The sequence below is a fragment of the Saccopteryx bilineata genome, chromosome 1 (genome assembly GCF_036850765.1).
Source record: "Saccopteryx bilineata isolate mSacBil1 chromosome 1, mSacBil1_pri_phased_curated, whole genome shotgun sequence".
In the NCBI taxonomy this organism is placed as follows: domain Eukaryota; kingdom Metazoa; phylum Chordata; class Mammalia; order Chiroptera; family Emballonuridae; genus Saccopteryx; species Saccopteryx bilineata.
The window spans coordinates 129,330,612-129,343,241 of record NC_089490.1 but is presented as its reverse complement, the minus strand read 5'-3'; the positions used below and the strand labels follow the sequence as shown (position 1 = coordinate 129,343,241).

The 12,630-nt window shown below is 41.2% G+C and overlaps 1 protein-coding gene across 2 annotated transcripts in view; it reads right to left on the bottom strand.

The window, feature by feature from the left end:
- Positions 1 to 924: 924 nt before the first annotated feature.
- Positions 925 to 12,630, bottom strand: part of TM7SF3 (transmembrane 7 superfamily member 3) — a 50,645-nt gene continuing 38,939 nt past the window's right edge. The window contains exons 10-13 of one of the 2 annotated variants that reach the window (XR_010730222.1): positions 9,553 to 9,650; positions 7,970 to 8,132; positions 1,999 to 4,391; positions 925 to 1,953 (exon numbers count right to left, since the gene is read on the bottom strand). Coding sequence is in view for 1 of the 2 variants with exons in the window: in XM_066265921.1 (XP_066122018.1) it covers positions 4,129 to 4,391; positions 7,970 to 8,132; positions 9,553 to 9,650 (524 nt within the window). In the remaining variant the exon portion in view is untranslated. Of the gene's footprint in view, positions 4,392 to 7,969; positions 8,133 to 9,552; positions 9,651 to 12,630 lie in introns of both variants that reach the window. The other variant, XM_066265921.1, reaches the window with a different exon arrangement.

Genomic DNA, 12,630 nt, shown 5'->3' with positions numbered 1-12,630 from the left:
ATTCTTTTTAGTGAGAGGAGGGGAGGCAGAGATAGGCTTCTGCATGTGCCCCAACCGGGCTCCACCCAGCATGCCCACAAGTGGGCAATACTCTTACTCATCTGGGGTGTTGCTTCTTTGCAGCCAGAGACATTTTAGTGCCTGAGGTGGAGGCCACAGAGCCATCCTAAGTGCCAGGGCCAACCTGCTCTAATTGAGACTTGGCTGCAGTAAGGGAAGAAAAGAGAGAGAAGAGGGGAAGGGTTAGAGAAGCAGATGGGCACTTCTCCTGTGTGCTGTGACTGGGAATCAAACCCGAGACATCCACATGCTGGGCCAATGGCCTAGTTACATTTTCATTATGATAGAACTTCTGAAGCACACTTGGAAAGGGAATCAGGCATCCCAAATTTGGTTATGGGCACTATTTTATAACTGACTTTATATAATGGACACCTTCGTCCAAGAATTCCTCAGCTGTAAAATAAAGGTGTCAGATAACATGATTTCTAAAGTCCATTCCTGGTCTAATATTCTAGCAATTTCTTCGTTAGAATCAGTTTACTATCCCATCTTCAATAGAACTCAACTGGTCTGTAGCTCTGGTTAGCTGCTGTGGTTTGGCAACCTGGTACTTAACCTGTAACAGGTTATCAGAAAAAAAACACTGAAAGAGCAGCCTAATTTTCCAATAGTACTTTTCTTCAGTTTGATACACCTGAAGTTCTAATGACAATACAAATTAATCCATGAAAGACATCAGCTTGCCCCAGATTTCCTTCATTTCCTATTATTTCATTTATACTTAAACTGACTTGATAATTATTTTTCTAATTAAGTAATTTCATTTTTAAACCTATGAAACTGTCCTCTTACATCTTATTACTATGGTACAAATACAGTTGGTAAAAAAAAATTTATAAGAACTTTTGGCATTTTTTTCAAAATTGGAATTTATTATTTAAAAAATTGTACAAACCGGCTTTTTATTACTCACAAATTATCAAAAAAAAAATTTTGAACAATTTGTATCCCCCAAAAAAGTATGCCCTGTCTTTACAATCTTCATTGAAAGTGCATTTTGATACAGAAAATAACTGTCACAAACATTCTGTATAACTTTGTTAGAATGTACAAATATATGGCAGAAGGCAGAATCCCTACAGTGAAAAACAAAAAAAAAAAATTTCCTTCAAGTATTACTGCACTTAAACAGTGTGGATTACAGAATAATCAGTAAACAAACACCTATGTGAAAATTTTCAAAGCAAAATGATTAGTTTTAGATTTTTTTCATTTTGTTTCAGCCTTTATAAAACACTTTTAAAAATAAAAGTTGAAAAGTTTTCAGTTAACTGAAACTTCAAAAATCTATTGTGGCCTGAGCAGGCGGTGGTGCAGTGGATAGAGCGTCAGACTGGGATGCAGAGGACCCAGGTTCGAGACCCTGAGGTCGCCAACTTGAGCGCAGACTCATCTGGTTTTAGCAAAAGCTCACCAGCTTGGACCCAAGGTCGCTGGCTCGTGCAAGGGGTTACTTGGTCTGCTGAAGGCCCGTGGTCAAGGCACGTATGAGAAAGCAATCAATGAACAACTAAGGTGTTGCAACGCGCAATGAAAAACTAATGATTGATGCTTCTCATCTCTCTCCGTTCCTGTCTGTCCCTGTCTCCCTCTCTCTGACTCACTCTCTGTCTGTAAAAAAAATGAAAAAAAAAATTGTGCTTTGAAAAAACTCTTAAAAGCAGCATCATTTCAAATAGTGGTTAACTCACAAATGTGCATACAACCACCCTGTCACTCAGGCATGTCAGTCACCAGCTGAAAAGTCCAAGGCAGAGCTGGTGGCACAGGCTCCAACAGCAGAGAAGAGGAGCAGGTATGCAGATCAGGGCATCCGGGTACATTTTATGTTGAAAAGGATCAAAACTGAAGGGACTCTCCTACCAAATGCCAAGGTCCTAATTAAAACAACTCCATGAAACAGCAGAATCCTTTTAGACTTCATCACTTTACAACATAGATGGTACAAAGGCTTCCTATAGAAGAGAAATTTTTTGAGAGTATTTTTACATCTATGCTAATAATTTAGCAGAAAGAATTACAAATGCAAAATGTAAAGTTTTCCTTATTAATGGAACTATAAATTAAGGTAGGAGCCATTCTATATCAATTCAATATAAAAACAAAACAATTCATGTCACCTAATACAGTTTAAATCTGTGATCAGCTGCCAACACTATTTTAATGGGCCTCAAAAGAAGAAAAATAGGCCATTATTTGGAATATAAATAAATCATCAATATAAAAATTCTGATTTTTACATAAATTCGACCTGTTTTCAAATAAATAATTTAGCTATTTAAATTGCCATTTTAAGCAAGAAAAGGCAAAAACAAAGGTTATCTACTGAACTATATATATATACTTAAAATGATTGATATGGTAAATTTTTTTATCATAAAAGTAAGCAAAAGAACGGTATGTTTGATAATATGATACTACAAAAGATGCAACTAAGTAATCAGATTGCTTTTAAGTTAGTTCTCCTTCTTTTGTACACTGAAGACCCAGTATCAAATTCCTAAACCTTTAAACAGTGGCAAAATATTCCCTCTAACACTTAAATCTGTGCCCCTGCCTCCTAGGTTTAGACAAACTAAGGTGAGAGAATTAAGAAGTTATAAAAAGAACATCAGGTCCCGGGTTTCGGCACCAAAAAAAACAAAACAAAACATCAGGGCTGTACATGAGATTCATTGTTTTATTTTAGTGTATCTTTTTAACTGAGCAAGTTGATCCTGTAAACCAGGGGTAGTCAACCTTTTTATACCTACCGCCCAGTTTTGTATCTCTGTTAGTAGTAAAATTTTCTAACTGCCCAACAGTTCCACAGTAATGGTGATTTAAAAAGTAGGGAAGTAATTTTACTTTATAAAATTTATAAAGCAGAGCCTGACCAGGCGGTGGCACAGTGGTTAAAGCGTCGGTCTGGGATGTGGAAGACCCAGGTTCAAGACCCCGAGGTCACCAGCTTGAACGCGGGCTAATCTGGCTTGAGCAAAAAGCTCACCAGCTTGGACCCAACGTCGCTGGCTTGAGCAAGAGGTTACTCGGACTGCTGAAGGCCCGCAGTCAAGGCACATATGAGAAAGCAATCAATGAACAACTAAGGTGTCACAACGAAAAACTGATGATTGATGCTTCTCATCTCTCTTTGTTCCTGTCTGTCTGCCCCTAACTATCCCTCTCTTTTGACTCTCTCTCTGACCCTGTAAAAAAAAAAAATTATAAAGCAGAGTTACAGCAAGTTAAAGCATAAAATAATTACTTACCAAGTACTTTATGTTGGATTTTCACTGTTTGGCAGAATAAATCTTTATAAAACAATTTACTATAGTTAAATCTATCTTTTTTTTAAGTTTTAAATTTTTTATTTTTATTTTTTACAGACAGTGAGTCAGAGAGAGGGATAGACAGGGACAGACAGACAGGAACGGAGAGAGATGAGAAGCATCAATCATTAGTTTTTCATTGCACATTGCAACACCTTAGTTGTTCATTGATTGCTTTCTCATATGTGCCTTGACCGCGGGCCTTCAGCAGATGGAGTAACCCCTTGCTGGAGCCAGTGACCTTGGGTTCAAGCTGGTGGGCTTTTTCTCAAACCAGATGAGCCTGCGCTCAAGCTGGCGACCTCGGAGTCTCAAACCTGGGTCCTCTGCATCCCAGTCCGATGCTCTATCCACTGTGCCACCACCTGGTCAGGCCTATAGTTAAATCTATCTTTTTATTTATACTTTGGTTGCTCTGCTACAGCCCACCATGAAAGCTGGAACGCCCACTAGTGGGCAGTAGGGACCAGGTTGACTACCACTGCTGTAAACCAAAAAAGGTAATTTCTTAAGTATTTTGGAATTAGGAAAAGGCTCCCTAATATTTTGGTCATCTTTTTCATTCACTCAGAATTATCATAATCTCCTTGGCATATCCTCAGCATGTATCAGTAAGGACACCACACAGACACATAAGACCGTTTTCTTATCAGACTTGCACTGGAGATGGCTGAAGCAGGCTGGGCATACACACCCAAGCTGAGGCAGTGCCTGGGTTGTACTTCAGGATCACACGGAGGAAACTCTCAGGCAACTACAGAAGTAGGGGTGTTCTCTCTCCAGCTGGCTGTTCCTTCCGGAAGAGCTCTCTGATCTGGGTTAATTGGCCATAGAGCCTCTCTCTCAGTGGAGGAATGTGGTAGCTGGGATCCAGGATGTTGGTCACTCTGCGTTCCCTCTCTCGTTTCCATAACTTGTATGGGTGGGGAGGAAAAGAAGGTTGCCCTCTTTCTCTTCGAATCTGTAACGTAATTCCACTTACAGCCAGCATCCCCCATACCGCCAGGATAATAAAGTCTAAAAACAGGAAAAAGCAGTTTGAACTTTTGTATTTTAAAACCTAGTAGATATAAAAAGTAACCCTTCTTAGCTTAAATTTCATCATCCTTTCTTAGTCATATCAGACTCTGGTGAGTCTATCCAAATATATGTTATTTCCTTACATACAAACCACGGGAATGAGTGAGGAAGATATAGTCTTAAATTTGAAAACAGGAATGTTCTATTCTATCTGAAAGTTCAAAGAGGTTGTGAAGGAAACATTTGTTTGAATCCTGGACATTCCAATATTTTATGAGCAGTGCCCACAGGCCCAGGGTTTGTTGTGTTTCCCACAAGGGGGCAGGTGAACAAGCAGCATCTCAGTACCCCTCACAAGAATACCTCACGGAGCACTGGGCCCCACCATGCTCGTTCTCCCACTCCCCACACCACGCAGATCAAGTGGGTACAGACGGGCGTGAAGAGATTCAACAAAAGGCTTCTAGCAAGAGCTTTGCAAAATATTGTCTTGAATGTAAAACTTCCACGACATGGATTTCTAGGTCTGTACCATGAACCCCAATGAAGGCAGGCTCAGGAGAGCAGAGGGAAGGATTTGTCCTTAAATACGCATAACAACGTTTGCCTTCAATTCTAAAGCATGCTTTTCATCCTCCATGTTTTAACATTTCTGAAACCAACCTACCTGACAATGTTTGTGAACATTTAATTTGGTGGTCTTTTTTCCTTCAAAAAGTTAATTGAAAATTTTTAATGGGTAGAAATCTTACAACTAAAGAAATAATACACTTACCAACTAAAAATCACTTTCAATTAGCAAATTACATGATTTTATTTTTTAGTTTTATTTAGACAATTAATTTTAATGGGGTGATATTGGTCAACTAGAGTACATAGATTCAGAGAAAACATCTCCAAATCATTTTGACATTCAATTATGTTGTATATCCATCACCCAGAGTCAAACCATCCTCTATCACCCTTCATTTGGTTTTCTTTATGCCCCTCCCCTTACATGCTTTCTTAAAGGAGGGAAATGGATTAACTTTAAAAACCAGGTTGTCAGGCCCTGGCCGGTTGGCTCAGCGGTAGAGTGTCGACCTGGCGTGCGGGGGACCCGGGTTTGATTCCCAGCCAGGGCACATAGGAGAAGCGCCCACTTGCTTCTCCACCCCCCCCCCTCCTTCCTCTCTGTCTCTCTCTTCCCCTCCCGCAGCCAAGGCTCCATTGGAGCAAAGATGGCCAGGGCGCTGGGGATGGCTCCTTGGCCTCTGCCCCAGGCGCTAGAGTGGCTCTGGTCGCGGCACAGCAATGCCCTGGAGGGGCAGAGCATCACCCCCTGGTGGGCAGAGCATCGCCCCTGGTGGGCGTGCCGGGTGGATCCAGGTCGGGCGCATGCGGGAGTCTGTCTGACTGTCTCTCCCCGTTTCCAGCTTCAGAAAAATACAAAAAAAACCCAACAAAAAACAGGTTGTCGGATTCATGCTTTGAGAGAACCAAGATGGCAGCAGAGTAGGCAGATGCACTGGCTCCCAACGCACACCACCAAACTAAAAAGCTTTTGCACAGCTAAAAACAATATGAACAAAATAAAAAGGCAAGCCACACAAGGGGAGAACATATTCCACAATATGTCTGATAAAGGAATTAATAACCAAAATTTATAAAGAACTTGTAAAACTCAACACCAGGAAGATAAACAGTCCAATCAAAAAATGGGCAAAAGACCTGGCCGGTTTGCTCACTGGTAGAGCATCGGCCTGGCGTGCAGGAGTCCCGGGTTCGATTCCCGGGCCAGGGCACACAGGAGAAGCGCGCATTTGCTTCTCCACTCCTCCCCCTCTCCTTCCTCTCTGTCTCTCTCTTCCCCTCCCGCAGCCAAGGCTCCATCGGAGCAAAGTTGGCCCGGGTGCTGAGGATGGCTCCATAGCCTCGGCCTCAGGCGCTAGAATGGCCCTGGTTGCAACAGAGCAACGCCCTGGATGGGCAGAGCATCGCCCTCTGGTGGGCATGCCGGGTGGATCCCGGTCAGGTGCATGTGGGAGTCTGTCTGACTGCCTCCCTGTTTCCAACTTCAGAAAAATACAAAAAAAAAAAAGGTAAAAGAGATGAATAGACACTTCTCCAAAGAGGACATACAGATGGCCAATAGGCAGATAAAAATATTCAACATTACTAATCATTAGAGAAATGCAAATTAAAACCACAATGAGATATCACCTCACACCAGTAAGAATGGCGCTCATCAACAAAACAACACAAAGTAAGTGCTGGCGAGGATGTGGAGAAAAGGGAACCCTCCTGCACTGCTGGTGGGAATGCAGACTGGTGCAGCCACTGTGGAAAACAGTATGGAGATTCCTCAAAAAATTAAAAATCAAACTGCCTTTTGACTCAGCCATCCCACTTTTAGGAATATACCCCAAGAATACCATAGCACAGTTTGAAAAGGAGAAATGCACCCCCATGTTTATTGCAGCATTGTTCACAATAGCCAAGACCTGAAAACAGCCCAAGTTTCAGTGGATGATTGGATTAAAAAGGTGTGGTACATATATACAATGGAATACTATGGGGCCATGAAAAAGAAGGAAATATTTTTTGTGACAACATGGATGGAACTGGCAACTATTATGTTAAGTGAAATAAGCCAGGCAGAGAAAGAAAAATATCATATGACCTCACTCATATGAGGAATCCGACAGACAATATGAACTGAGGAGCAGAATAGAGACAGAGGCGGGATCAAAGGATCCAGAAGGAAAGCGGACAGAGGGAAAGGGGATGATAGGGTGATAGGATAGGATGAGAGCAGAAAAGCAAATCCTGAAGGGGGAGGGCAACAGGGGGGATGTACTGGGGAACACGGGTGACATTAGAATCTATGTAAACACAATAAATTTTTAAAAAGAGAGAGAAAAAAAAAATAGAAAAACCAGGTTGTTGCCTGACCTGTGGTGGCGCAGTGGATAAAGCGTCAACCTGGAAACGCTGAGGTTGCTGGTTCAAAACCCTGGGCTTGCCTGGTCAAGGCACATATGGAAGTTGATGCTTCCTGCTCCTCCCCCCCCTTCTCTATAATAAATAAATAAAATCTTAAAAAAAAATAAAAGAAAAGAAAAAAAAAAGAAAAAAATTAAAGGGGCAATGAACCAAAAAAAATTCCAGAACTGAAAACATTTAAAAAAAAAAAAAAAAAAGAAAAACCAGGTTGTCATTCTCATCCCTCATCCCACCCCAACCCGTTAGGAGACATCTTTATTCTCAGTATATTTCTCACAGCTGGAAATTGGCCAGGTAAACCTAAGTAATCCTGATTTAGGAATGTCTTAACAAAGTCCATTTAATAGATTTTTAGAAGTATTAACTTCACCCACCTACGAAATTTAAATTCTTTGCTTCTATGATCATAAGTTATCATTAACTGAGGACTCAAATATCCTTTGTTCAGTGTTTGTTTCCTCCTGTGTCCAGTTGACTTTCTTTCCACCCAGTTAACCGTCTTTCAAACTAGTTAACAAGTGCGTTAGTTAGCACAGGTGGGCCAATGTTCCTAGCGGACTATCATTCCAGTTCTCAAGTCAGAGTCTTACCATTAGTTTGCAAAGGCACGTTTGTGAAAGCTGCGCGGAAACGAGGGCTGAGTGCTCTCAGGAGGACGTTCAAGGTGATGTAAGAAAGGCTTGTATACATGTAGCTGTCAACGGCCAAGACCACAGAGTAGGAGCCAATGAACCCACAAGTCAGTATGTTCAGCTGTGGAAGAGTGGAAAGTTTAGGCTTCACCTCTGGTAGAACAACTAAAGTTTCTAACTCTTACCACTGGCCTCATTCACAGGGAATCACTTCTGTTGCCACGGGGGACATGAGAGGGGGGCAAGTCTTAGAGCTGAATAAAAGTTAAAGTTGGAAAGATAAACTGAAAATAATCTCAACACCCATAGTTTACCTTATAATAAAAAATATCTTCCCTGTGAAGGAACGTCACCTATAAATTTTAATTTAAAGAGGAACCAGATGGTGCATTACAGTAAGTACAGTGGTCCCTCATCTATCGCGGGGATTAGATTCCAGGAACCCCCCACACAATAGTGAAAATCCATGAAGCAGTGACCTTATATTTATTTTATATACATTTTAAGGCTTTATAAACCCTCCCTACACTCTTATAAACCTTTCCCGCACTCTTATAAACACTTCCTATGCTCCTAAACACTTTTTACACTCCTAAACCTATGTAATTTTAACAACATATAAAATTCTATATGGGTACTCACCCATGAATATACGCTATGCATATTATTTCAATATAATATTCTTTTAATATGTTTTAATATTTTTATATTCTTTTCAATTTTTTAGGTTAGAAAATGCTTATTTTACCACAAAAAATAATATATAAAAATACCTATATACTGCAAAAACCCACAATATAGTGAAAACTCTGCAATACAAAATTAGATATATACAATTTAAAAATCTGCAATATAGGCCCTGGCCGGTTGGCTCAGTGGTAGAGCGTCGGCCTGGCGTGCAGGAGTCCCGGGTTCGATTCCCGGCCAGGGCACACAGGAGAAGCGCCCATCTGCTTCTCCACTCCTCTCCCTCTCCTTCCTCTCTGTTTCTCTCTTCCCCTCCCGCAGCAAAGGCTCCATTGGAGCAAAGTTGGCCCGGGCACTGAGGATGGCTCCATGGCCTCTGCCTCAGGCGCTAGAGTGGCTCTGGTTGCAACAGAGCGACGCCCCAGATGGGCAGAGCATCGCCCCCTGGTGGGCATGCCGGGTGGATCCCGGTCCGGCGCATGCGGGAGTCTAACTGCCTCCCCGTTTCCAACTTCAGAAAAATAAGGAAAAAAAAAAAATCTGCGATACAGTGAGACGGCGAAAAGTAAACTGTGATATGGCGAGGGACTACTTATATTCCCTTCTCTGCTCCCACTGCTAAAGCACATTAACAGTGACAACCTGCTCCACGTGATTAAAAAAACACTGTATGGTCATTGTAATTGGTACTTCCTTGCTTTCATAGCAACAAGGCTATTTAAAATTAATCGTCTGATACAGAGTATCATAAAGTTCTCCCTAGTGAATAAAACATGCAAACTGATGCAATCAGTAAACAACAGAAGGCCCATGAGGATATAGTAAATAAATCCAACCTGTGATGAAACACTTACTATTCTTAGGCAGCCCATGAAAACTACTGGAATGAAAACAGCTATACAAGAGAAGGTCACCCAGAACACGGCATCATTACGAAATATTGTTAGGTTTCCTGAAAAAAGCAAAAAGAAATCATACATCAACAATAGGTTCACCAGGTTAAACTTCACTTTCTCAACATCTGAACATACGTAGGAAGTTTTTTCTTTCTTTTTTTTTCCCTCCAGAAAATTTATTTACAAAACATCAGTCTTTGATATTTTAGTAGAAAAATAATTTGGCATTTAGCGCTCCTAGTTTACATTTTCTTCTGTTATTATACAAAGCCTTTTCCTTTTATTTCCCAGAGGAGAGGAGCAGATACGAGATGTATTTGTGTAGTTGGTTGACTGGCGAGGAGGTGAGCACAGAAGCTATTGCAGGTGGGTAAGCATATTTACAAACAGCGACAGCATTTTCACTCCTGTGGGCCTGCTCACCACTCAAGCCTGCCGTTGTCCAATAGCAGCCATGTAAAGCGCATGACCAAGTGAGCGTGGCTATCTCAGTAAAACTTCATTTACAGAACAGGAAGACTGGGTTCTCAGGTGAAGTTGGCCAACCCTTGCTTTGGAGTCAAACACCTTGTCTCTGCAAAACCTACCAGTGACGGCAGGTTAAAAACCGCAGGTTCCTCATCTGTCCAAAGGTCATACTTCCAAGTGTTACTGAGGGATAGATGAAGCGCAGTGCTTCTGACGTAGCAATTAAACGTGTGTTCCTAACTGAGAAAGAAAGAGGACCATCCACACTGTATGTGAGTGAGGTCAGTGCAGTTTCCTGGTGGACGTGAGCTTTAATTGGAAATGATTCTTGCCTCCATGGGTGTTCTTTGGCCTTTTGACTCTGGCATACTTGAAAGGATTAAAAAAAATAACTGTATTTCTTAATTTACTAATGTTATAAGTATCTTCTCCCATATTGCTCAGTGAAGCCACAAGGATGATTTGGGCAAAACAAGTCCTCAGTTTTTGTATTTTTACTTCATGGGTAACATTTCATACTATTTCCTATTTTGCAATGGCCACCAGGAAGCTACAAATGAAACCTGTAGCTCAACTATCAAAATTCAGCAGTTCTAACTTTATAATATTAATTACAATGAAGGAGGTACTTTAAAAAAAATTTTTTTTATTAATTTTAATTTATTGTGTTAACATGGTTCAAGTATCCCATTCAATATAACACCCTCACCCCCACCCCGTGTTTCTCATTATACCCCTTTGGTCCCCCTCCCCCAAACTCTCCTTTCCCCTCTTCCCTCTTGGATTTGCTGTCCCGTTACCTGTATCTATGTGTTATGTGTATATATAATTTCACTAATCCCCTTCTCTGATCCTATCCCCTCATTCCCTTTCCCTCTGACAGCTGACCCTATGATCCCTGTGACCCCGTCTCTGCCTCTATTCCGTTCCTCAGTTCACATTGTTCATTAGATTCCACATATAAGTGAGATCATATATTTGTCTTTCTCCGCCTGGCTTATTTCATTTAGCATGATGATCTCCAGGCCCATCCATGCCATTGCAAAAGGTAAGATTTCCTGCTTCCTCACGGCCCCATAGTATTCCATTGTGTATATGTACCACACCTTTTTAATCCACTCGTCCACTGACAGACACTTGGGCTGTTTCCAGATCTTGGCTATTGTAAACAATGCTGCCATAAACATGGGGGTGCATTACTTCTTTGAATCAGTGATTTGGTGTTCTTAGGATATATTCCTAAAAGTGGGTTGGCTGGGTCAAAAGGCAGTTCGATTTTTAATTTTTTGAGGAGTCTCCATACTGTTTTCCACAGTGGCTGCACCAGTCTGCATTCCCACCAGCAGTGCAGGAGGGTTCCCTTTTCTCCACATCCTCGCCAGCACTTATTCTGTGTTATTTTGTTGATGTGCGCCATTCTGACTGGTGTGAGGTGATATCTCATTGTGGTTTTAATTTGCATTTCTCTAATGATTAGTGACGTTGAACATTTTTTCATATGCCCATTGGCCATCTGTATGTCCTCTTTGGAGAAGCATCTATTCAGTTCCTTTTACCATTAAAAAAAAATTTTTTTTTTTCTACAGAGACAGAGAGAGAGTCAGAGAGGGATAGATAGGAACATACAGACAGGAACGAAGAGAGGTGAGAAGCATCAATCATCAGTTTTTTGTTGCGACACCTTAGTTGTTTATTGATGGCTTTATCGTATGTGCCTTGACCCTGGGCCTTCAGCAGACCGAGTAACCTCTTGCTCGAGCCAGCAACCTTGGGTCCAAGCTGGTGAGCTTTTGCTCAAACCAGATAAGCCTGTGCTCAAGCTGGCGACTTCGGGGTCTCGAACCTGGGTCCTTCCTCATCCCAATCCGACGCTCTATCCACTGCGCCACCACCTGGTCAGGCTTGCCTATTTTTTAATTGGATTGTTTACTTCCTGGTGTTGAGCTTTAGAAGTTTTTTTTTTTTAATTTATTTATTCATTTTAGAGAGGAGGAAGAGAGAGAGAGAGAGAGAGAGAGAGAGAGAGAGAGAGAGAGAAGGGAAAGGAACAGGAAGCATCAACTCCCATATGTGCCTTGACCAGGCAGGACCAGGGTTTTGCACTGGAGACCTTGGTGTTCGAGGCTGACGCTTAATCCACTGCACCACCACAGGTCAGGCAGAGCTTTAGAAGTTCTCTATAAAGTTTGGTTATTAACCTCTTATCATATGTATTGGTGAATATGTTCTCCCACTGTGCAGATTGTCTTTTTATTTTGTTCATGTTGTCTTTTGCTGTGCAAAAGCTTTTTAGTTTAATACAGTCCCATTTGTTTATTTTGCCCTTTATTTCACTTGCCCATGGAGATAAATTGGCAAAAATATGGCTATGAGAGATATCGGAGAGTTTACTGCTTATGTTTTCTTCCAAGATGTTTATGGTTTCACTATTTACATTTAAGTTTTTTATCCATTTTGAGTTTATTTTTGTGAATGATGTAAGTTGGTGGTCTAACCTATAAGGTTTAATGTAATAACCAGGGAATGTGTTGGCAATTAGAAATGATTTCTGATTTTATTCATTTAACT